The 26441-nt window shown below is 38.9% G+C and overlaps 1 protein-coding gene across 1 annotated transcript in view; it reads right to left on the bottom strand.

Moving 5' to 3' along the window:
- Window positions 1-1502: 1502 nt before the first annotated feature.
- Window positions 1503-26441, bottom strand: part of SNTG1 (syntrophin gamma 1) — a 407706-nt gene continuing 382767 nt past the window's right edge. Inside the window, exon 19 of the mRNA XM_055126797.1 lies at window positions 1503-5604. Within this exon, the coding sequence (XP_054982772.1) occupies window positions 5446-5604 (159 nt within the window). The 3' untranslated portion in view covers window positions 1503-5445. The remainder of the gene's footprint in view (window positions 5605-26441) is intronic.

Here is a 26441-nt window from a genome sequence, read left to right as displayed (position 1 = left end):
TTATCAAAATGTTCTGGGAATAAATGCCAGAAGAATACATTTTCTTTGAAGCAAATAAATAAAAGGGGGAAAATACCTTATTATATTAAGGTTCCATTAAATTTAAGGGTTCTACATTAAATTTAAAGTACTTTTATAGTTTGAAAAGCATCCTATAAATTAATAGGCTTTTTTTAAATTTTAACAATTTTTTTAAATTTTAAGAATTTTTAACTTTAGAAAATTTTTCTAAACTTTAAGAATCCAAAAGTACATCAGAATGTAATCTTACCTGTTAACAGGGTCATTGTGATGTATTTAGATGATGAGAATTGCTGACATTAACTACAATTTGACCTACGCTCTTAAAAATATTGCCATTCAAGGCAAGTACATGAGAGGATTTGAATTTTTACTTTCCGAGTAAAGGCTCTGCCATAAAGAGTCCTAGAATATACCCTTCCCCATTCTCTTAAGAAGGAGCATCACCCTTGACACCTTGATTTCCCATTTCGACCTGGAGAAGTAGGAGCCAAAAGATTTTGCTTAAATTCATATTGCTTAACCACCCGCCATGTATATTTAGTATTTTAGGGGTGGAAACGAGAGCAGTGATCAGGGACCACTCCTGGCTCTGTGCTCAGAGGCCACTTCCACACTCCCATTGGTCCTTAGAGATCACTCCTAGTGGTGTTTAGGGACACACACACACACACACACACACACACACACACACAATATCATAATGGGAATTGATTGATGTCAAAGACACGGGAAAGTGGCACCTTATCCTTCTACAATCTCTCTGGTCCCATACAGAAAAATTTATTTTGGCTAGAGGATTTCACACACACACACAAATTCTTCAAGTCGTTGAAAAATTATTTCTATGACCACTCGTTTTTGAGAGCCTGTGTTCCAGAAAGACGGCAGGGAGTTTGTTCCCTCAGTGACTCCCGCTGACTCGGTTCCAGATACGAGATCAGGACGCTTCGTGGGTCCCACCCCCTAATGGTGCTCAGCTCATAATGGATCATTGTTTTTGAAGTGAATGTCATAATTTGAAGTAATTTAATACAATAAAATCAACATTTTTTCTATCATTAGTGCCTTTTATAGTTTCAATTTTTAAATTTGATATAGCACTGCACTGTCATAGCGCTGTCGTTCCATTGTTCATCGATTTGCTCGAGTGGGCACCAGTAACATCTCCATCGTGAGACTTGTTACTGTTTTTGGTATATCCGCAGGCTCTGCCATGCGGGCGGGATACTCTCGGTAGCTTGCCGGGCTCTTCGAGAGGGACAAAGGAATTGAACCCGGGCTGGCTGCATGCAAGGCAAATGCCCTACCCACTGTGCTATTGCTCCAGTCCTAATTTTTATAAATATTATAGAACCCAGGAAGTCTCCCCTGAGGCAAACAGCTCATACCTGCTCCCTCCCTTGCAATTCCGTGTCACAGGCTCACTTGCTGAATAGATATGAAACTCACACATCAAATCCAAGAGGTGAAAATGCAAATATAGGAAAAGTATCTATTTTTATTTTCCAGTATGCTTCATTAAAAAAGGTACAGTTTTTTTAGTAGATTAATGAACTTGAGGAACAAAGTGACACATTTTCATCAGTGATATTAATTTACACTTTACAAACATCCACCAAAACAATTTAAAATGAAATAAATATATTTACATTTCTAATTTCTGCTTTTCCATTGCATTTTAATGTGTATAAAATATATAACATTTATAATATTTTATTTATAATCAAAAGCAACTTTAAATGTGCAAATAAGTGAATTCTGGTTAAATATTAAAGAGCAACACTAAATCATAGACAAGGAATTTAGAGGTATGAATAAAGCAGTTATTTAAGGAGAGCTCATGAGTATAGCCATACCAAGTGTAGCAAATCTTTTGTTGTTAATATTTGGAACATCTGCACTTACCTTAAAAAGTTAGCACGTTTATTCTTGTGCTTCTAAAGCTTCTCCACCCTGCCACTTTCTAGCAGTAATTGTAAATAATTGTTAGGGTTATTACTCTTCCACGACAGTAAATCAAACTTCTCTCAAATCCAGCATTTAAGGAAAACAAAATAAAATTTATTAACACGTTTTGTCCTTGTAGAAGAAGGAAATGATGAGTTATAAAGCACCCAAAGGAAAATTGATCTCTTCCACGGTTAATATGAGCTTGGTCCTTATTTTTAAATAATTCATTTCTTCTTTCTGAATGTCGAGTCTATTAGCAAAAGATCTGAAATTGTAAGTTTAACTGCATGAAAAATTGGCAAAGAAATCGGCAAAAAAAACATAGCTGCGAGGGTAATTATTGGGTTCCATGTTTGAAATAGTTTTGAAATAGATTGAGTCTGCCTGATGGCTTCAAAGCCCGGCTCCTGGCTGGGGAGAGAACTCTGTGGAAGGCGCCAGGCGCTAACACCGGGTTCTGACTCCACGCGGTGAGGGGCTAGCCAGACCTGGTGGGCCTGGGCACAGAGTGACCGAAAAACTGCCGCACCCCCAAAAGCATGAATGGTCCCGCGGGACTGGCGACATACGACTGGGTCAAGGGCCCCCGAACCCCGCTTGAATCTCCCAACCCACAAATATAAAAATGCCCTCTCACCAATAAAGTTCAACTTAAAGTAATTATTACTTCGGGTTAGACAAACTACATTGCTATGCCATAAAATTATTTCAAATTATATTTGAAGTCCTTTTCTAAACTAAGACCTACAATATAATGGTCCCTTTAAATTTACTATGCGGACAACAATGAATTATATAATGTGTGTTGTATAGCACAACACATGTAGACTTATACCAAGGCACTGGAGGGGTTAACACATAATTAGCATTCTGTCATTAAAATGGATGCTAGTACAAACTAGGATATGATGAATAAATCTCATGCGTCTAAACACAAGTTACATGAGAAACTGGTATTTATTTGAGTAGTTCGTTTCATTTTTTTCCCATTCCAATAGTCCAAGTGAGAATAAATGGCATTGTTAATAACTACACTGCAAAATAGAAGGTAAATACTATTTACTTATTGGATAAAACCAAAATAATATTTTTCTAATAGGTGGCTTCTCCATTAATCATATAAAGTAGCAATTTAGGTATTTTTATCAATAGTATAAAAAATAAACACAATATTGTATCAACATACATTTTAATTCAAGCTACAATCAATTTACAATGTAAATTTAAGTTTTATTAAGTATATGTATTTCAAATATATTCTAACAAATTTTGTTTTCATCTTCTTATATGTACATATATGTATATATGTATGCATGTTGTACAAGAGATATATACTCACATACATCTTGTACATATTTTCTTTTATCATTCACATGAGCAAAGGCTAAAATAGTTTAAGATATAACAAAAATAATAATTGAATTACATATCTGCATTTTATATGGAACTTTCTGAAAATTTTTGTCTGACTCTAATAATTATACTTCTGTCAAACGGAATGCCTTTTCTTTGGGCTAACTGTCACAATTCATGCTACTTGTTGACCAGACGGTCTTCATGGACACAGTAAACGTCGCCCCAATATGGGGCACACCGAGATAACATTCATCTAGTAGCAGAGATTCTACTGTAAGTTGGATACTGGTGGAGAATCTTAGTATAAACGCTTCCCTGGACTCTTTCTCCAGAAGTTCAAAGGGGACCATGGCCTTTTTTGCTGTTGTTACTGGGATTTTAATTATAAAATGAATGTTCTGTTTTATCAGTACATATTAAGAAGTGATTTTAATGTTATTCTAATCATTCTAATTGTTATTCTAAATGTCTTTAATTTTATGGCCAAAAATTGATTGTATTAAAACTATGTATGATAGTTGCATAATTATTTGCCATAATTTTTAATCAGTTGATTTGGACACCTTAATGTTTCCTTAGTACAATTATGGCTCTTTATTTCTTTAATTAACTGTATTTAAAAATAAATTATATTAAAAGCAAATAATGATATGGTTTGTAATGATTTTTTTAAAAAGTTTGAGGTCCCAGATTCCATTGCAGTCACTCTGGCTTCCTTGGATACTGTCAGGTGTGAGATCCCCTCAAAAAACACAAATGTTTGATGTCAAGTTTTTAAATTACAAGGCTTGTTCATCTTCTTTTTGTAAATAATTTGGTTTCCTTATTGACTGTTTTTATTGTTAAAAATTTAATCATCTTATTAGATAACTTAGGTATCTTCACAACTCCAAAATTTGAGTTAGCTTCACGACTCCAAAAGATATGTATTAGTAAAAATTTTTATTTTTCTCTTTTTGAGGAGGCACTGTTGTTTAAAAGAAGATCTTGGCATAACAATAATGAAGGGAAAAGAATATTTTCAACATTATAGAAGTAGTTATTATCTGAGATCTGAGCTCTGTTTATATACTTTCAGGGTTTTCAAGTTTCTATATTTTTATATTTATGTTAAGAGGTACATAACTCTAAATAACTCTCATGGTTTGGCATTACTTATCACCTTATATAACATGGCCAGAATTTTAAATATATTTGCCTCATTTTTTCTATAAAATATAACACAAATAATATTTTGGGAGTATTTTTAGACATAGTAGGCCACAATTAACTAAAGATATTAGGATCACAAAGAATTTTATACCACATTTATTGATATTATTTACTCTACAAAATTTGGGGGGCTCAGTATAGATTTATGAAATTTTAATTTGCTGGCAAACCACATTAGGAAAAGAAAAAATATTTTAAATGATAAAAAGAACTAGCGTTTCATGAATGTTTTCATATTTCATCATTAACATATATTGGCATGGTTTATTGACATTGGTGGTTAATCAAACAATTAATATTTATGTTTCAATGGAGAAAATAGTCCATTTAACATTGTGTTTATTCAATATCATTATCCTTTTGTAATCTTAGGGCTACTTTGCAATGAAAAATGATTTGCAGTACCAGTATCAAATTATGGAATGAGAATACGAGGAGAAATCTACATCAGCAAATTAAAGTGCTTTCTCCTATGAAACTGCTTACATGCCGCAGGTATTTTTGCTTCCTTTGTGTCCCTCGTAAATAAATAAATACAATGATAGGGCATTAGTTCATGATCTGGCCAAACATATATCTGTCGTACAAAATAATCTAAAATAGAGAAATAACCATTTATTTTGCATTTTTATTTATAGGTAGCTTATAGTTTTTATATTATTTACATTGAATCGTTCGTTCTTCTGTCCCCAGTCTGAGGGGACAGAGCAAGGGTGTGAGAACACGCTGCTCCGTTCTCTCACGGTTCACTGACGGGTTCCAGGTGGAAATGCGTTAGAGATTCCTTCCGACACTGACATTTCAGTTTGACGTTACTGTTGGCTTTGTGATGCGGTTTCTCCGGGGTCTGAGGTGATGACGATGTTGATTCTGCCACTATGGTCCTGGGGATGTCGGTGGGTGTCAGTTAGGGTACTTCGCTCTGCTGGTGGTGGCAGAGCTGGCCGGGGCAGCCGCAGCCCCCTGACTGCCTATGAAGAGAGGGTCCAAGCAGGCTACTTTGGCGGCAAAGAATGAATGGATGCAGTGAAGAACGGCAAACAGATTAGAAAATTCCAGCTCCTGGAAGGAAAAGAAATGAGTCCATTAAAATTTGAAAAAAAAATTTTTTCTCTTGTATTTGGCCATATAACATGACATTAAATTTAAAAGTATTTTCATCTCTTACACACACTACAGGTGATACATTGGAATTGGAACAGTTAAATGTTCCTTTCTCTCTATAATAATTTTTTGTGATATAAGAATGATGATTAAATAATGAATAGAAGGTAATTTGAGTTTTGGAAAATCGAAATCAAAGATTCAGTTCCATAAAATAACCAAAATGTCACTAAATTTTAATTTAATTTCAAATGAACCCTAATGTTTAAATGTTTGCTTTACTGTTAAAAATTAAACTGTATAAAGACAAATGAATAGCTTATTTGGATTGTTAGCAATATGCTTCCCATTTGAATAGGCTACCTGGCAATAGCAATCAAATGATATATATTGTGAAAATATAGACAAAAGATTCTATTATAACACAAAGTACTGCTCTGCACTGCACTGTAGTCCCATTGTTCATCGATTTGCTCAAGCGGGCACCAATAACGTCTCCATTGTGAGACTTGTTGTTACTGTTTTTGGCATATCGAATACGCCATGGGTAGCTTGCCAGGTTCTGCCGTGCGGGCGGGATACTCTTGGTAGCTTGCTGGGCTCTCTGACAGGGACAGAAGAATAGAACCGGGTCAGCAAGGCAAACCCCCTACCTGCTGTGCTATCTCTCCAGTCCAGCAAGTCATATTATTTATTTATAAGGTAGATATTCTTCGAGTAGTTGTAATACATGAGAAAAATAGAATACAACATAGATACTGTGTAGGATAACAGCCTCAGGTAGATACTCCACTCTCTCAAACATAGATCAAAGTCAAAGTTTTAGATTTAAAAGTTAAACTGAACTTTGAGACTTTAACATTACATAATTTTTAGGAAAACTTTTGACATATCAGATGATAATAATTTTCAGATTTTGCAAGTCTAATTCTCTGAGATGTTCTCTCTGAAAGCAATTTTAGTTACCCCATAATAATTATCTTAAAAGCACTATTTTTACATAATCCATTTCTGTATCAGTCTGGTACGTTACTGATCAGAGTGTATTTCTTCCTGTTCTGGTATCTTAAACATCCTCAATCCTTTACTTTTTGTGCGACCTATTGAACGCATATGGAGACAGAATGTTTTCTGGTGAAATTGTATTAAATTCACCAGGTATTTAAAGGTGGGGACATTCTAAAACATAGAGCAAAGGGGCCGGGCTGAAGCTGGAGCACCGTCCAGAGGAGCAGCGGGACCCTTACCTGGAACACTGCCAATCAGGGCTCAGTCCCAGCCCTGCCACCACATACCATCCGGAGCCCCTCCAGACATGCTCCCTGAGGGCCCCCCTAGGAGTTGTGGCTGAGAAAAAAGTCAGGGGTAATCCTGGGCACCACTGGGCAGGGCCCCAAACACAAGCAAATAAATGCATACATAAAACGGTGAGGGGAAGCAGAGTCTAGTCGCAGAACACTTGCCTGGGTCGCAGCCCCAGATGGCCCCCTGGTCCCCACCGGGAGTGATCCCTGAGTTAGAGCTGGGAGTGAGCCCTGATAACAGAAGGTTTGTCTAAACGAAGTAAAACCAAACCAAAACAATCTGCAGTTTGGTGAAGAAAGGATCACTGCTGAATGCTGCAAGAGGGAAGGCACAGAGTGACCTATCTTTGGGAAGGCACAGAGTGACCAATATTCCCAGTGATAATCCCACCTGCTTTCCATTGACCACGAAGGAGCCGTGCTCACAGGGTCACCCACAGCTGAGTTTCTCAAGCACGAGGCTCGGACCCACCTCCACCACCACCCTGCCCTCTCCAGCTCCCTACCACACCCCTGTGTGTGTGTCTCCGCGGCCACATAGTTCAAGTTTGGTTCTTTAGCTTAGATCTTCCGCTTGAAGTTGCCTCGGCTCTGTAGTTTATACGTGTGTGTCTCCCAATATGCCACATGCATGCCCATGTACGCCTGTCCCTCACTTTTGCAGCACCCACGTGCTCGAGGCCCCTCCCCTATTAGCTCCTGCCCAACGCCTACTCCCCCCCTCCCCAGTCTTTCCCTTCCGGGCCTTTTGTCTCTATAACCAAGGGTCCTGGGTAACTTGGACTTCCTCCCTTTACAACCACGCACTCCCTCGTCTTGATACTCTACACAACAGGAGGGGACTCATTCCGTTTTCATCAGTCGGGTATGCATATTGTTTGTAAAAGATAATTTTGCATTATATGTTTTAAGTTAATATTGACATTTTAACTACTAAGATTTTATCATCTACATGTTAAATTAATTTTAAATTTGCACCTAAAAATTTTTATCTTTTTTGCAGAGAAGAGACAGGAAATGATAAGTAATTTTAAAAAATCAGAGGATACATTCACATTTTGCTCTTAATGACAAACCTATCTCAAAGTACTGTAGAAATCATTTGCACTTTTAGGGTTTCACTGATCTCTTTACATAAAATTTAGTTAATCATTCCTAATGTCAAAATCACATTACTATTTATCACTTCCATAAATTAACTAAATTCTTGTAATGACACTTTTAGAACACTATAAATCTCGTTAAACACATCTTAAAATTAATCATTCATTTCCTCCGTTGTTATACTTTATTTTTATATTTGTATTTACAGTCTCTCTGCCCCTGCATGTTTTTGAGTGTGTGTGTGTATGTGTGTGTGTGTATGTATGTGTGTGTGTATGTGTGTGTGTAAAGAAATAGGAATGAGCAGAAAGGCTAGGAAACACTTCTGATGGAACAGATTATTGTGGTAAGGGGCATAAATAAGTTAGTTAAAGCATTTCTAAATCACACAGTAGATGCAGTCAAGAAAATAAATCTGTTCCCAAAAGGATATGGAGCATGTGAATGAGACTGTTACAGAAATATCTACTTTGCTATTTAGGCTTATTTGAAGGAGCAAAGGTATAACTCATTTGCTTCTCATTGAGAAAACTCAGAAGAACAATTGCAGATAGAAGTGTAATTCTAGAGGCACTGAGTACAAACATTGTAGGAGAATCTGAGGAAAGTTTAGATGTTATGAAAACTTAAATAGGGGAACTAAAGAGAAATTAAAAGTGAATGAGGCCAAATAAATAAATAACCAGGTCTGTATCTGTAGGGTTTTATAGACATTTAATGTGTTTGTCTCTAAATAATAATGAAAACCCTTTGAAGTTTTTAAGCAAATAAGAAAACAATGAGAAATCTGAAGGAGAATTGAGCTTTGTTCATTGGTTGAAGAACTGGAGAGAGGAAGTTCTCATTTACTAAAAAGAATGAAAGGTTGGAAAAATGGGCTTCACATAAGACAACACAATATTTTTGGACATATGTTACCCTCTTGGAGAGCCCGGCAAGCTACCAAGAGTATCCTGCCCGCACAGTGGAGCCTTGGCAAGCTACCCGTGGCGTATTCAATATGCCAAAAACAATAACAAGTCTCACAGTGGAAACGTTACTGGAGCCTGCTCGAGCAAATCGATGAACAATGGGACGACAGTGCTACAGTGATACACTTAGGAATAAGAACCAAGAAAAGGAGAAGAGGTTAATAAATGCATATACTACTGCAGAGTTACTATAAAATCCGGGATTAGAAGTGAAAATAAAGTCTCTGTCTGCACACGACTAAGGAAGAAGGAGAATGTCAAGGTGTCCAGGGCACAGGGAGAGAAGGACTCATGCCTGGGTCCCACAGGTGGAAAATGAAAGAACAATAAAGAAAACCAGAAAGCCCAGTGAAGCCTGTGCAAAGGAGAGAAAGAGCAGAAGTTAGCAGGAAAGTTAGCCAGTAGCTCTCTGGGAGGTGGGGCAGGAGCACGGCTGGTAGGGGTCTTGCCTTGTGCAAAGCCAACCTGGGTTGGTCCCAGGCTCCCTGCAAAGACCCGGAGCCCGGTAGGAGTGATCCCTGAGTGCAGAGCTGAGTAGCATCAGCTGTGGCCCCCAAACCGCAACAACAAAAACTTGATTCACTAGGAAAAAAAAGAGTTTGGTAAAATACCACTTGGAAATTGAGCAACATGTTTTAGAGAAAAGGTAGTCACAGCTGGTTTTTGTTTTGTGTTTCACTTGTGGTGTGTGTGTGTGTGTGTGTGTGTGTGTGTGTGTGTGTGTGTGTGTTTGGTCCAAATGGTATAGTGCTCAGGGATTATTCCTAGATCTGTGCTCAGAGATCACTCTGGTGAGGTTCTGGAACCTTAAGTGCTCTGGTGATAGCTCTTTATTGCTGCTTTTTTTTTTTTTTTTTTTGCTTTTAGGTCACACCCAGCGATGCACAGGGTTTACTCCTGACTCTGCACTCAGGTATTACTCTCGGCGGTGCTTGGGGGACCCTATGGGATCCCCAGGATGGATCCTGGGTGGGCCATGTACAAGGCAAACACCCTTCCCACTGTGTTACCTCTTTGGCCCTTCATTGCTATTTTTGACAAGAAATTTTGTGGAGAAGGGAAAGAAGACACACAGAAACAGATTTGTGAGTGTCTGGGTGGAAAAATATTAAAATTTGACTGCACATATCAATCTTTATGAGAGTCCATCTGTCCCGCTTTGAAGAGCACAGATATGAATCAAATGATGAAGAGCTGATCACTTGTTTTCTAGTGTTCAGGAAGTTAATTCCTTGTATGTGTGTCTTTTTATTCCAATGCCAGCATGGTTATAAAACTGGTGAAGTCTGTTTTGACATAGGGTAGCATGATAATTATGTTTGAATTCTTTTCTCCTCAAGGGTATTTTTGCTTTGCAAGGTCGTTTCTAGTTCATAAATTTTGTGAAATTTAGTTCTATATCTGTAAAATAAATGCCTTTGGGATTTTGACGAGGACGCTCTCTCTTTCTCTTTCTCTCTCTCTCTCTCTATGTGTGTGTGTGTGTGTGTGTGTGTGTGTGTGTGTGTTATGTGTGTGTGTGTGTGTTTTGGTAATACAGACATTTTTATTATTTAAGATTTTACCAAACAACATTAAAATATTTTCTATTTCTTTTTGTCTTTATTTTAATCAATCTACTGTAGTTTTTATATATAGGAATGCAATATATTTAGTTAAATTTATTCTATAGTATTGCATTGTTTTCTTCAGAATTTTATTTTAATTAAGCACAGTGAATTACAAAGTTATTTATAGTTTGGTTTTTGACACACAATGTTCCAGCACCAATCCCACCACCAGTGTCAACTCCCCCCACCAGTGTTCCTGGATTCCTTTTCCTACCCACAGACCCCAGCTCCGGCCTACCATCTTGACAGGCACCTTTTAAAATCTGGTTATTAAAGCTTGGGTCCCACAATTTCAGTGTTGTTTGTTGACCCTGTGGTTTAGATACTTAGGTCTATCATCCCTTAGGATCACCAATTTACCTGGATCTATTACATTTTTGGTGTGATTATAAATTAAATATTTTCTGATTTCTGCTATGATATGGGCTGGAGCAATAGTACAGCAGGTAGGGCGTTTATGTTGTGTGCGGCCAACCTGGGTTCGATTTCTCCATCCATCTCGGAGAGCCCGGCAAGTTACTGAGAATATCTCGCCTGCATGGCAGAGCCTGGCAAGCTACCCATGGTGTATTCGATAGGCCAAAAACAGTAACAACAAGTCTCACAATGAAGATGTTACTGGTTGAGCAAATCGATGAACAACGGGACATTAGTGCTACAGTGCTACAGTGCTGCTATGATAGCTCATAGTTTTGGATAGAAATGCAATTGCTTTTAGTGAGAGATCTTTTTCTGAAATCATTTGCATTTTTGTGTATATTATCATGGCGGACTGGAACGATAGCACAGCGGGTAGGGAGTTTGCCTTGCACGCAGCCAACCCAGATTTGATTACTCTGTCTTTCTTGGAGAGACCAGCAAGCTACTGGGAGTATCCCTCCCACACAGCAGAGCCTGGCAAGCTATCCATGGCATATTCGATATGCCAAAAAAATAGCAAGTCTCACAATGGATACGTTACTGGTGCCCGCTCAAGCAAATCGATGAACAACAGGATGACAATGCTACAGTGCTACTATCTTGGCATGAATAATAGTGATAGTTTTACTTCCTTTCATATTTGTACTCCATCTATGACCTTTCCATATTTAATTGTTCCTGTTAGAACTTCTAGAACAATATTGAATGACTATGGTGATAGGGTTGATGGCTATTCCATTTTTCGTATTTACCTAAAACTATAAAGCACGACTTTTGAAGTAATCTATGCTCTCCTGTATTTACTGAAGCATTGTTTATATTAGCCAGATCAGCTGGGGCTGAGGAGATAGCACAGCACAGCACATAGGGACTTTGCCTTGCATGCAACTGACCCAGGTTTCAACTCTGTCACCGCCCATGTTCCTCCGAGTCCTTTAGGAGTGATCCTTGATCTCAGAGCCAGGAGAAAGCCCTGAGCACCACTGGATGTGCAGAGGAAAAAAAAAAAAACTGAACAACAGCAAAAGGCAGAGTCCTATTCTACTCAATTATCTCCTTTCAAGCATGTAGTCATTTTTCTAATGCAATCAAAAGCTTTTAAAAAGTTGTATGAACATATGGTATATAACGTGCTACATTCCCATGCATTTTTGCATAGGCTCAGGTGCAAAATTGGGCTAGGTTTCTGCCTTTGGTTTATTTTCTCGTTTATGTTGCAGGAAAACTCCAAGCACAGGTGGAGAGAGCGCTCTCACCAGCAGGAGAGAAAGCTTCCTTCATCTCCTTCTTCTGCTCTCTCACTGAAATGGCGGGCAACATGTGCAGTTTGTAGCGAGACGGAATGGACCTTGAAGTCTTAGAAGGTTTTTTGTTAGACGTGAAGAAAAGAGAAAAACTGAAAACTGACCGGCAGGATGCTGATCCTGCATTTCTCATGCAGCGGAGGCTTCACTGACACGATCTACCCAGTTTGGGGAATGTCAAACTTCCATGCTTATGAGATCTGAAATAGCCAACAGGAACTTATTTATAAAAGTCAAACTTCAGCAGGTCACAGATTCTCTAGTGAGCATCTTCGGCATACGCTGCTGACCATCCAGAATACGGTTCATCAGCTGCATCACGTGTTCAGTCTGCAGCAAGCCACAGAACACTTTGTTTTTCAGCCATCCTTTAAGATATACATTTTATCCCTAATTTGCAATAGTGAGATAAAGGTTTATAGAGATTACCTGCAAAGCAGCATTACTGGAAGCTAATCCTCGATTTCATATGTGGGTCATACATAATGTATAGGAAATGAGACCCTATGCACAACTGTTTTCCCGAGACCATGGGTGTGAGAGGGAGGGATAAAGCCTCTGACGATCAATCTTTCAGAAATGCCTCCCAATTCTGCACTGTTTGACTAAATAAAAGGCAATTTTCTTTTACTTTTTTATTTGCCCTTCACTATCCCCTATTGTACTGTACAGAAAAGCACAACTCGGCTTCTAAATTTCAATTCCAGGTATTTTTGATTAATAGCCTACTAGTCCTCATTTTGTTTGTGCATGTGTGTGACCACATGTATAGGTCTTTATTTCTATGTAATTTTTATCAGATATTGATTTTTGTAACCATCACAATAATTGAGATACAAAATCATTTCACTTCCACAAAGTTCTCTATGCTGTCTGTTTATAATTATACTGTCTTTCTTCTCTTTCTCTATTTTTAAGCCATATAAAATTTTCCTTCTTTAATTGTGCCATTTGTTTAATGATATGACTATTTCTTTCTATTGTTATTATTTATATTGTCTATTATATTCCATGGTATGAATTAAAATTTATTGACATTTCGGGTTATCTAGAGTTTTTACAATTATAAATACAATAGTTAAAAGCATTTATGTACTTTTTTCAACTATAATTAAGGTTTATATTTGCTAAATCTCCAAATTTCAGTTGCTTTATTATATATTTAGGGTATGTTTACTTTGTAAAACACTTTTGAAGCATTTTTCAGAATATATCATTTTATATTCTTAGTATATTAGAACTGGATAGCACAGAGGGTAGAGCATTTGCCTTGCATGTGGCTGACCCAGGTTCGATTCCTCCATCCCTCTCAGAGAGTCCAGCAAGCTACCGAGAGTATCCCACCCCCATGGCAGAGCCTAGCAAGCTACCCGTGGCGTATTCGATATGCCAAAAACAGTAACAACAAGTCTCACTTCGTGTTCCCGGAGCGAGCAGACGCCATTGGGCTACACTAGCACTCAACAAAGTCGAATGGAGATATTACTAGTGGCCACTCAAGCAAATCGATGAACAATGGGATGACAGTGCTACAGTGACAGTCCTTATTTAGGAAATATTTTATCAGTGGACTTGTAATTGATCTCAATAATGAATGATTTTTGGGGAAAATCTGTTTTGGAGCAGGAGATTGTCTGACCACATCATATAAAACAATAATGGTAGTAACACTATGCCTGAGGATAAGAATGAGATATCCGAGGCCTGTTTCTTCACGCCCGAGCCCGTGTTCTGGCTGGGACGTGTCTTCTACTCTGCTGGCTGCCTGCTTTACAGGCTCGAGCTCTCTCGGGGACACATGTTCCCTGGCTTCTGTCCAGATCTTTCAGTGTAAGTTTTGCTCGGTAAAAACTATCTTTCTTCACTAAAAAGAAAATTTTGGAAATTGTACAGGTAAATATTCCACTTAATATAAGAAATTTAGTCAGAATTATAAGAATGTCAGTAACCTTTAATATGCTAAAATCTATACTGACATCCTACAAACCCTCCGTTTTAATCTTCCTTTTTAACACTCAAGATAGAAACAGAATTTTCTTGGTGAAAATAATTTCTTGTAAATTGCCAATAACTATAATATCTTTCATGACTTCAATTTGGAATCATTTTTCTACATGACAAAGAATGTTCTAAGAAATTAACTGAGGCTTTGAAAAACAGATGGGAAATTAATTAAGCTTTCTAATAATGAAATGAAAATTTATGAGTTTCTACTTCCAGATAAAATATAAAATTGTTGTTTGTATTATGACATTACCCTTATTAAGTGATAAAACTTATGAGTTTCTAATTTCAGATAAAATATGAAATTGTTGTTTGTATTATGGCATTACCCTTATTAAGTGATAAAATAATAATAAATATACCAAAAGTAAATGACAAAATAAGCACCTTAACTCTCATGTAAATCCAGCTGTCTGTCTTTCTATTTCTTAAAATTTTTCATGGTCAAAATATTAAAATGATTAGTCCTCTTTTGTTCTTTTGGATGTGTGCCATTTTCTGTGGTGTGAGGTGGTATCTCATGGTTGTTTTGATCTGCATCTCCCTGATGATTAGTGATGCAGAGCATTTTTCATGTGCCTTTTGGCCATTCGTATCTCTTCCTTGGAAAAGGTTCTGTTCATTTCTTTGCCCCATTTTCTGATGGGGTTGGATGTTTTCTTCTTGTAAAGTTCAACCAGTGTTTTATATACCCTTGATATTAATCCCTTGTCAGATGGGTATTGGGTGAATATCCTTTCCCATTCTGTAGATAGTCTTTGTATTCTGGTCACTGTATATTTTGTGGTGCAGAAGCTTCTTAGTTTAATGTAGTCCCATTTGTTTATCTCTGTTTCCACTTGGTTGGCCAGTTGCGTGTCATCTTTGAAGATACCTTTAGCTTCAATATTGTGGAGGATTTTGCCAACCTTGTCTTCGATGTACCTTATGGATTGTGGTCCGATGTTGAAGTCTTTAATCCATTTTGACCTAATTTTTGTGCATGGTTTCAGGTCGAGGTCTAAGCCCATTCTTTTGCATGTGGTTGTCCAGTTATGCCAGCAATCGCTGTTGGAGAGGATGTGGGGAGAAAGGGACCCGTCTACACTGGACCAGTTGGTGGGAATGCCAACTAGTCCAGCCCCTTTGGAAAACAATATGGACACTTCTCAAAAAATTAGAAATTGAGCTCCCATTTGATCCAGCAATACCACTTCTGAGAATATATTCTAGAGAAGCAAAAAAGTATGGTAGAAATAGCGGCACTGTTTACAATAGCCAGAATCTGGAAAAAACTTGAGTGCCCGAGAACAGATGACTGCTTAAAGAAATTTTGATACATCTACACAATGGAATACTATGCCGCTGTTAGAAAAGATGAAGTCATGAACTTTGCATATAAGTGGATCAACATGGAAAGTATCATGTTAAGTGAAATGAGCCAGAAAGAGAGGGACAGACATTAAAAGGTTGCACTCATCTGTGGAATATAAAATAACAGAGTAGGAGACTAACACCCAAGAATAGTAGTATATAATATCAGGAGTTTGGCTCCATGGCTTGGAAGCTGGCCTCAGATGCTGGGGGAAAGTCATCCCAGATAGAGAAGGGAACACCAAGTAAAATGTGATTGGAGATCCCGCGCAGGAAGGGAGATGTGTGCTGAAAGTAGGCTACAGACTGAACATGATGACCACTCAATACCCCTATTGCAAACCACAACACTCAAAAGGAGAGAGATAGAACAAATTGGAATGCCCTGCTACAGAGGTGGGGTGGGGTGGGGGGAGGGGATTGGGGGGTGGGAGGGGTACTGGGTTCATTGGTGGTGGAGAATAGGCACTGGTAGAGGAATGGGCTCTCAAACATTGTATGAGGGAAACACAAGCATGAAAATGTGTAAATCTGTAACTGTACCCTCACTGTGACTCACTAATTAACTGTCACTGTAACTGTCATCCCATTGCTCATCGATTTGTTCGAGTGGGCACCAGTAACGTCTCTCATTGAGAGACTTATTGTTACTGTTTTTGGCATATCTAATACACCACGGATAGCTTGCCAGGCTCTGCTGTGTGGGTGCGATACTCTCGGTAGCTTGCTGGGCTCTCCGAGAGGGGCAGAGGAATTGAACACAGGTCGGCCGCATGAAAGGCGAACGCCCTACTCACTAATTAAAAAATAAATAAATTTTAAAAAGCTATTAGTCCTCTTTATTTTGTATTTAACAATTCAAATATTATTTCCTCCAGACTTCGCATATTTTTTACAAAATCTCTGGTTGCAATGTATTTGTCTGTCTTATTACAGGAAATGTGGAGCTGTACTGCTAAATGTAGGCATATCTTATTTTAAAACTGTCTATTTCTTACTATCCCATGAGCTAAGATCTATGTACATAGTGTCTCTAACTCATTTGAACAATTTCAAAATATTTTTCACGATCAAAGAAACATTGTGACAGACTCTGTACTTCAGCCTATGAGCACCTGAATTTTAAAAGCTTACTTTTCTTCTATTATAGTAATTTTGGTAACATATGTAACATATATAAAGTAGATATTTAAATATAAAGAAAATTGCCTATATTTATCATTTCTCGGCCTTTTAGCTAAGATCAAGTGTAAAGAAAATTGCATATATTTAAGATATACTTCATCACATGTGTCCATATAAATACATATGTACATATATAAAACTCATAGTCAAGATAATTAACAAGCATAATATGTATATAAATATATATCATGATATATCTATATGTCTACACCTATATCTATTTTTCTTTCTTCATCTCATGATCATTGTGCAAAAAGGAAAGGAGATTTTTCTTGAGAAATGTACCCTTGAAAATCTCATGTATGCAATGAGTATTGTCCATTATCACCAATATACAACATGCTACTATAGTTTATCTTGTATAAGGGAAACTTTATGCCTTTCTTCTCATATCACACTATTTTCCTCTGCTACATAGAAGCCACTATTCGAATTTCAATGAGTCTGACTTATTTAGGTGACTCATTTAAGTCAGAACATATGATGTTCAACTTTCTGGGTTTGTGTATATTTTTAGTAAAATGTCCCCAAATTCTCTTTGTTTTGTCATAAATAGTGTGGTACCCTTTCTTTAAGGCACAGAGTATTCTTGCATTTATTCCTTTCTTCTTTATTCTTTCATGTGCCAAAGAACACTGAGGTTGTTTCCATGTATTACCTACGATGAATGCAACTGGGGATACAGATGCCTTTTGAAGATAAAAATTTAATTTCCTTTAGCAAATAGGCAGAAGTTGAGTTTATGAATTATGTCATAGTTTATATTTTTAAATATATAAGGAATTTCATCATCAATGTATAAGCATTGTCTTCTCTCAGCATACACAAAGTCTCCTTTTGTCCACATTAAATTGAATTATTTCCATTTTTGGTATTGAGTTACATGAGTTCCCTAAATATTTTGGTATAGCTCTTTAGTTGATATAGTACTTGTATATTTTCCCCTATATTTCATTGTTGTCTTTTAATTTTGTTGATTATTTCTTTTGATATTCAGAGAAAACCAAGGCTGTAATAAACATATCTAATTTGGTGCCCAAAGCAATGCAATCCAAAATTTTCCATGTTTTCTTCAAAGAATGTGATGACTTTAGTTCATATATTAATATTTTGATCCAATTTAAGTTTGTCTTTTATTTGTGGTCTGAAATAGGTGCCTAAATATTTTAATGTGAAAATTTTGTTTCACTAGCACCATTAATTGAAGAGATTGTTATCATTATTTATTTATTGTGTGTTTCTGGTATGTTTGTCAAATAATATCAAATAGTCATCAATGTGTCCATCTCTATTTTTCTGCCTATTTTAATGGAGTTCAATACTCTTTTCTTCTTATTATATCTGTATTTAAAATCAGTGTGATAACACCAATTTAATTACAGTTTCCTTCTTTCCTTCTTTTCTATTATCCTGTACTGCCTATTACTTCCTAGATATCAAGGCTTTTTTGGAAAAAAAAAAAAAAGCCTCGTCGTGGTTTACATTGAATCTGTAGCCAGCACAATGGTATTGATTCTTCTTCCAATTCATAAGAATAAGATTGTTTTCTGCTCTTTTATGTGTCTCCATGTTTCCTTCATTACTATGTCATTGGCTTCAAAGTTCATTTTCCCCCCTTTTGGTTAATTCCTAAGGGTTATTCTCTCACGTTATCTAGAACTCCATCCGTGTCTTTTCTCCCCTTCCTGTCTCCTCCTTCCCCTCCCCTCCCTCTGCCCTTCCCTTTCCCACGCCCGGCAATGCTCAGGGCCTATTTACCTGACTGCACCCAGAGATCACTCCTGGCAGTACTCAGGGGACCATATGGGATGCTGAGGATTGAGTCCTGATAGCACGCGTGGCGAACATTCTACCTGCTGTATTATCTCTTTGGCCCTGTTTTATTCTTTTGCTTTCTCTTCTTTACAATTAATTGCTTATTTTGACATACTGAGAAATTTGCTAATTATGGCCATTTTACAGTCTTTTGTTTCATCTAAAGATATTGTATAGTCTACAAAGTAAAATATCTTTAATATTTTACTTCAACTTCAGTGCACTTCATTTCTTTTTATTGCCTAATTGCTCTGGCTAAAATTCCAACACAAAGTTGAAAAATTAGAAAGAGAAGAACCTTGCTTTCTTTCAAATCTTAGAATATGCCTTCCCCCAACTCCCTATCTCTCTCTCTCTTTCTCTCTCTCTCTCTCTCTCTCTCTCTCCAGGTTGGTTATAATGTTTTCCTGTGTTATATTCTAATTGACCCCATTGTTTTAGAAAAAAAATTCTCTTTACCTTGTTGAGAACAGTTATCATAAAATCCCACTGAATTCTTTCTAGTTTTTTTCTTTACAATATAGTTGTAGTATATAATTCTTTAAAAGTACATTTGAATTCAATTTGCTTATATTTCACTGTGGATTTTTATATCAATAGTCACCAGAGAGTTTTGGCTTACATTTTTTGATTTTGTATTTTGTTGATTTGTGGCCACTCCAGGCGGTGCTCAGGTCTTCCTCCTGGCTCTGCTCTCAGAGATCACTCCTGGTGGTGCTTGGGGGTCATACGGGGATCAAACCAGGGTCAGCCATGCGCAAGGTCTTATCTGCTATCCAGTCTCACAGGTCCAGTCTATGAATTTTGAATTTTATTGTTGAATTACTGTATCACTGTCATCCTGTTGCTCATCAATTTGCTCGAGCGGGCACAGTAACATCTCCATTGTGAGACTAGTTGTTACTGTTTTTGGCATATCGAATATGCCACGGAGAGCTTGCCAGGCTCTGCTGTGCGGGTGGGATACTCTCTAGCTTGCTGGGCTCTCCAAGAGGGAGGAGGAGTCAAACTTGTGTCGGCCATGTGCAAGGCAAACGCCCTCCCCGCTGTGCTGTCATTCCAGCCGCGTGTCTTACAGGACAAAAATAAAGATGGAAAGGGGAACCCCCAAACACAGCTCTGAAAGGGCAGCCCTGAGGACAGCAGCAGCCAGGGGCTGGTGGTTGTCGAGCCCTAACCACACACGAGGTTCTCTTAAACACTCAACAACATGCTGAGGTACGGTCAGCACAGATGAATTCATTTGGGCCTCTAAGAACTCTAGCAGGGGGACTGGAGTGAGAGTCTAGCAGGTAGGGCATTTGCTTTGCATGAGGCCGGCCAGGGTTCGATCCCGGGCATCCCCTTTAGTCCCCAGAGCCCGAAAAGGAGTGATCCCAGAGTGCAGAGCCAGAAGTCAGGCCTGAACATATTTGGGTATGGCCCAAGAACACAAAAATAAATAAAAAGTTCTTTAAAGCCCAAAGAGGAGAATCTTGTTACCCTCATTGCCAAGGACATATGGTGAGTTAGTTAGCCCTTGCTCCGTAAAGTGCTCAAGGTCACACCAGCTATGCGGAGGCTTCCTTTGCAAGCAACTCCACTCCCCAGGGCAGGCCTTAACCACCAAGCTGCCTCCTCGGGGAAGCCCCAGGGCGCAGGCGCGCAGTTAGTGTGGGGTGTACAGACCTGGACAGCAGGAAAGCATTCTGCAAGCCATTAGGAACTCCCCCATGCAGAAGCTCAGGGCTGGGATTAAGTAGCTTCTTCCCCGGGAGAGAACCCAGGCCTGGAGCTTTGCTGCCTCTCTGTGTTATTAGCTAGTGGCTGCTGGCTTTAGGGAGCACAGGGGAGAGGAGGGAGGGGGTTAGGCTACCGATCCCAGGGAGAACAAGTTGAAGAGAGTGAGATCCTGAGCTGGGTCGTGCAGACTCCCTGATTCTGCCCTTCCCGCGGAGTCTAGTTGGGGCACGTCGCTTCTGGCTGGTCTTGGGTTTCCGCATCTGGAACGTGGACAGCGGGAGGTGTGGAGAGGCCCAGGGCCTGTCTGGCCTTCCCAGGCCAACACGTGTCTGTTTCGGAGGCTCTGCCACTGACCAGGCCGGCGGGGGAAGGGATGGCAGGGCATGCTCATGGGCCGTTCCCAAGCTGAAGTGCCACCCAGGGTGGTAGGAAGCAGATGGAGAAAGCAAGACGCTGGCCTGAAAGTAGGAGTGTGTGCGTGTGCGTGTGTGTGCGTGCGTGTGCATGTGTGCGTGTGTGTGTGTGTGTGTGTGTGTGTGTGTGTGTGTGTTTGGGGCAGGCGTGGGGGGGTGGCCCTATGGCTTGAGTGCTTGGCGTCCACAGGTCTCCAAGACAGACTCCTGCCCCTGCCTGGACACTGGTTTCTGGGCCCTTCATCTCCTCCTCCCTGTCCGTCATCCCCCAGGAAGGGGCCAGTCAGCTCTCGAGCACTGAGCTCCAGGGGACTCTCAGAAGCTGACGTGCTGGCTACCCCGAGGGGCCCAGATCAGCATCTTTTCTTTCCCTATTTTTTCCTATTTCTCTTGAATAAGAAATCAATGTTTCTGACCTCACAAATTTCTAATACTTGAGAGAGTTTAATAAAAATTTGTATTAGGCCTTTAAATATTTGGCATATTTCATCCATGTCCATGAATGTGCTATATTAATTTAAAAAACAATGCTCGGGAGTCTATGTGGAGCAGGAAATTGAAATTAAAATTGAACATGGGGCCCCACACATTCTAAGCATGTACTCTACCTCTTGAGCTTGGCCCATGGAAGAGGTTTTTTTTTTCTTTTAATACTGAAACAATCCTTTTTGTTGTTACTTGACTACTAGGACTCTTTATTTTGACTCAAGCTTTACAGATTGTAAGTAACTTGGAAATTATTTCTTTTAGCTTATACACTTTATTGGTATCAAATGATGGTGTTATGGTCTGTTATGGTGGAGTTTATGTGTCACTACCTGTAGTGTATCCTCTTTCATTCCACATTTATTGAAATATTCTCTCTTTTTTAACTTAATTTTAAATATCCAAGTTTGTACTTACCCTTCCTTTATACTATGGGAACATTAGTTTAGAAGACTGTAAGTTTGACATACGTAATTTTACATCTCTGCAATGTATGTTCCCATACATCTCTGCAATGTATGTTCCCACACCACCACCACTGTGCCACCGTCAGTCCACAACACTACACTGAATTTATTTATCTTTATATTCTTCATCTCCTCTATCTCGCCACTAACCTCAATGCTGTGCTGATGGACCAAGCTTTTGTCTCTTCTTGAGCTTGTCTACCTGTTGCATTCACTAAAAGCAGTTCTTTTCAATTCTTTGTCATGATAGATTTTTATTTATTGGGTGTCAGTCTCTGGAAGTTCATTGTGCTTCTTTGCTAGTGTCGTATTTTCCTGACCACTGGAGTCCACTGCTTTTGGATGGTAGCCTGTGCATCAGAAGAAGCTATTATCTATTTTAGACTCTGGATGAACTCAATAAGACAAAACCTTCATATAAAAAGGCAGACAGTCTCTCCCGGCCAGAGGACACTGGAGTGAGCTGGTATGGGAAAGACGGTGCATGCTGGGGACGGGAGTCAAGCAAAACGCAGTGATGTGGAGGTGAAGGCATTTGAGGTTCGTGTCCTCTGTGAGTATTTCAGCACTGAAATTTTCCTATGGGGACTGCAAGGCTGCTGTGTTGTGGTCCTCTGTGGTATCTCTGCCTAGTATCAAGTATGTCAGTTGAAGCAGGACCTGGAAATTGTGGCGTTTAGTTGTGGAGGTATGAAGTCTGATGTGTGGGCTTGAGAGGGCACAGGTTTGGTACTTGGCACCTCTTTTCTTTGATGTTGATGATAAAATGATTTTTCTCTACTTATTTATTTTATTTTATTTTTGCTTTTTGGGTTACACCCAGTGATGCACAGGGGTCACTCCTGGCTCTGCACTCAGGAATTACCCCTGGTGGTGCTCAGGGGACCATATGGGATGCTGAGAATCAAACCTGGGCCAGTCGTGTGCAAGGCAAATGCCCTACCCGCTGTGCTATCGCTCCAACTCCCCTCTACTAATTTATTTATGTCAGGTTATAGCTTTTGTAAACAGAAATCATAACTTCAGAAGTATATCAACAGGGAACTTTAAAATCAGATAGTTTACAAAATATATTCTGTCCCATACATATATATTATGAAATATATTTGTTAAAGAAGTGAAAATTACTTCCTGTAGGAATAATTTGGCTAGAATTATTGGCTGTTAGGCAGAACACAAACGAGGTTTCAGGGAGCTTTAAAATATCTTCTGCTGAAATTTCCTATGCAAATCATATTATTTGTTAATAAACAAGTGTCTTTTCCAGGCTCCTTCCATTTGGAGTGGCAATACATAAAGTCAGAAGTGCTCTTTGTTGCATAGGAAAGTCTTGTTCTACATAGAAAGTTGCATACAAAAGTCTTGCTCTATGTAGAATGCTACGTCAAAGATGCGTCGTATAGCCCCAGATTCCTTTACCACAGTGTTGAGCCTCGGCTGCTGGGGTCAGGACTTCCTTGGCTCTGTGGGAGTGGTCTCAAGGACCACCCCTGGGAATGGGTAGGAGCCATCCTGACAGCAAACCTGACTCCTCCGAAGTCAAAGTCAGTGTCTTACCCTTGTGCTATTTCTTTGGCCCAAATAGATAATTTTCCATAGTGCCTTAAAAACATTTAGTCTTAAAATATTTCTAACTTGATGACCATTTTAAATATTCAAATGGCTCATTCACGATATGTCTGGTGAAGGATTTGATTAAAACACCAATTGATATCCTTAATCAATGTAAGGCAAATTGAAATTTTTTTCAATAGCATAATATGAAATTACAGTAAAACGTTGAAGAATTTGAAATACTTTGACAAACTACTTTCATGTTAGTACTTGTTCCATTTCATTTTTGTTTGTTCGTTGGTTTTTTAGTTCGGGGCCATAACCAACAGTGCTTAGAGCTGACTCCTGGTCACTCTGGTAGGGTGCAGGGGTCTCTGTGCATCCCGGCATCCCGCCTGTGTCAGATCATACAAGGGCATTGCCTTAACTTCTGGAATGTCTCTGTAAATTCTTCAAGAAAGTATTTAAAATCTTAATTGTAATGATTTAATATGTTTTAACAACTTGTTTCAACACTGGAAAAGTTTGCATATTTATTTTATCCAATATAGTTTCTTTTATTTCTGTTGCCATGTTACCTATATTTGTTTTCTCAGAAGAAAATTTTAACTGCCTTAGAATGACTATTTTTATAACTTTATTTATGTTGAAGGAAACAGTCTTGTTAAAAGAAATAAAAGAAAGAACAAAATGAGACTACTGAGAAAGAACTTGGCAGACAGTTATTAATAACTTATGTTAACTTATGTTAAACCTTTTTTATATTTTCTAATGCAGACTTTAGTATGAATTTTCATATCCATGCAGATTATAAATACCTAGGTTTTCTTGTTGAATGAAAAAGAGTTCTGCACAAAGGCAGAGCCGCAGACCAATGGAACAGGGTGGAATATCCCTACACACAACCCCAACTGTATGATCATCTAATCTTTGGTAAGGGAGCAAGAAATGTGAAGTGGAGCAAGGAAAGCCTCTTTAACAAATGGTGCTGGCACAACTGGACAACCACATGCTTAGACCTCGACCTTACACCATGCACAAAAATCAGATCAAAATGGATTAAAGACCTCAACATCAGACCACAAACCATAAGGTACATTGAAGACAAGGTCGGCAAAACCCTCCACGATATTGAAGATAAAGGTATCTTCAAAGATGACACGGAACTAAGCAATCTAGTAAAAACAGAGATCAACAAATGGGACTATATTAAACTAAAAAGCTTCTGCACCGCAAAAGATACAGTGACCAGAATACAAAGACAATCTACAGGATGGGAAAAGATATTCACCCAATACCCATCCGATAAAGGGTTGATATCAAGAGTATATAAGGCACTAGTTGAACTCTATAAGAAGGAAACATCCGACTCCATCAGAAAATGGGGCGAAGAAATGAACAGAAACTTTCCCAAGGAAGAGATACGAATGGTCAAAAGGCACATGAAAAAATGCTCTACGTCACTAATCATCAGGGAGATGCAGATCAAAACAACCACGAGATACCACCTCACACCACAGAGACTAGCACACATCCAAAAGAACAAAAGCAACTACTGTTGGAGAGGATGTGGGGAGAAAGAGACCCTTCTACACTGCTGGTGGGAATGCCGACTGGTTCAGCCCTTTTGGAAAACAATATGGACGCTTCTCAAAAAATTAGAAATTGAGCTCCCATTTGACCCAGCAATAACACTGCTGGAAATATATCCCAGAGAAGCAAAAAAGTATAGTATAAATGACATCTGCACTTATATGTTCATCGCAGCACTGTTTACAATAGCCAGAATCTGGAAAAAACCTGAGTGCCCGAGAACAGATGACTGGTTAAAGAAACTTTGATACATCTATACAATGGAATACTATGCAGCTGTTAGAAAAAAATGAAGTCATGAAATTTGTGTATAAGTGGATCGGCATGGAAAGTATCATGCTAAGTGAAATGAGCCAGAAAGAGAGAGACAGACATAGAAAGATTGCACTCATCTGTGGAATATGAAATAACAGAGTAGGAGACTAACACCCAAGAATAGTAGAAATAAGGACCAGGAGGTTGACTCCATGGCTTGGAAGCTGGCCTCACATTCTGGGGAGAGGGCAGCTCAGATAGAGAAGGGAACACCAAGTAAAATGTGGTTGGAGGCCACACGGGGGAAGGGTGATGCGTGCTGAAAGTAGACTAGAGACTGAACACAATGGCCACTCAACACCCCTGTTGCAAACCACAACACCCTATTGGAGAGAGAGAACAAAAGGGAATACCCTGCCACAGAGGCAGGGTGGGGTGGGGGGAAGATGGGATTCGGGAGTGGGAGGGATGCTGGGTTTATTGGTGGTGGAGAATGGGCACTGGTGAAGGGATGGGTTCTCGAACATTGTATGAGGGAAACATGAGCACGAAAATGTATAAATCTGTAACTGTACCCTCACGGTGATTCACTAATTAAAAAATAAATTAATTTAAAAAAAGAGTTATGCAGACATAGGTAAATGATGCAAAAAATTTTTAAATAAATTAAGACAAAGTTACTACTTTTATGATTCTAGAAATCTACTAAGACCTAAAGATTTTTTTTTACAGTAGCAGTAATGAATATTTGCATAATAACGTTGAACATAATATTATTATCTCCCACATGGCAGAGCCTGGCTACCCGTGGTGTACTCGATATGTTAAAACAGTAACAACGCCGGTCCTCATTCCCCTGACCCTGAGAGAGCCCCCAGTACGCCATGGGGCTACACTAGCAGGTGGCAGGGATGAATGGAGATGTTACTGGCGCCCGCTGGAACAAATCAATGAACAACAGGATGACAGTGATACAGTGATACAGTTAAACATAACGTGTGGCAGGAAAGACTGTGGATCATGCATGCCACTTGCTTTGTACACAGTCAACCTGAGTCAGTCCGAGCACACGTAAGGACCCCTGTGCAGTGTCCAGAGGGCACAGTCACGAGCAAACCTTAGCACACACAGGTATGGCTCAACAACTACTAACATGTAGGGAGCCATTTTATCTTACTGATCTTATCCTGTCACTATTTGTTTATCACTAGCTAACCCCATGCCACACCTAGCAA

This window comes from Sorex araneus, chromosome 2 (genome assembly GCF_027595985.1).
Source record: "Sorex araneus isolate mSorAra2 chromosome 2, mSorAra2.pri, whole genome shotgun sequence".
NCBI classification, from domain to species: domain Eukaryota; kingdom Metazoa; phylum Chordata; class Mammalia; order Eulipotyphla; family Soricidae; genus Sorex; species Sorex araneus.
Note: the sequence above shows the minus strand (reverse complement) of the source record. Positions and strands in the feature narration are given on the sequence as shown.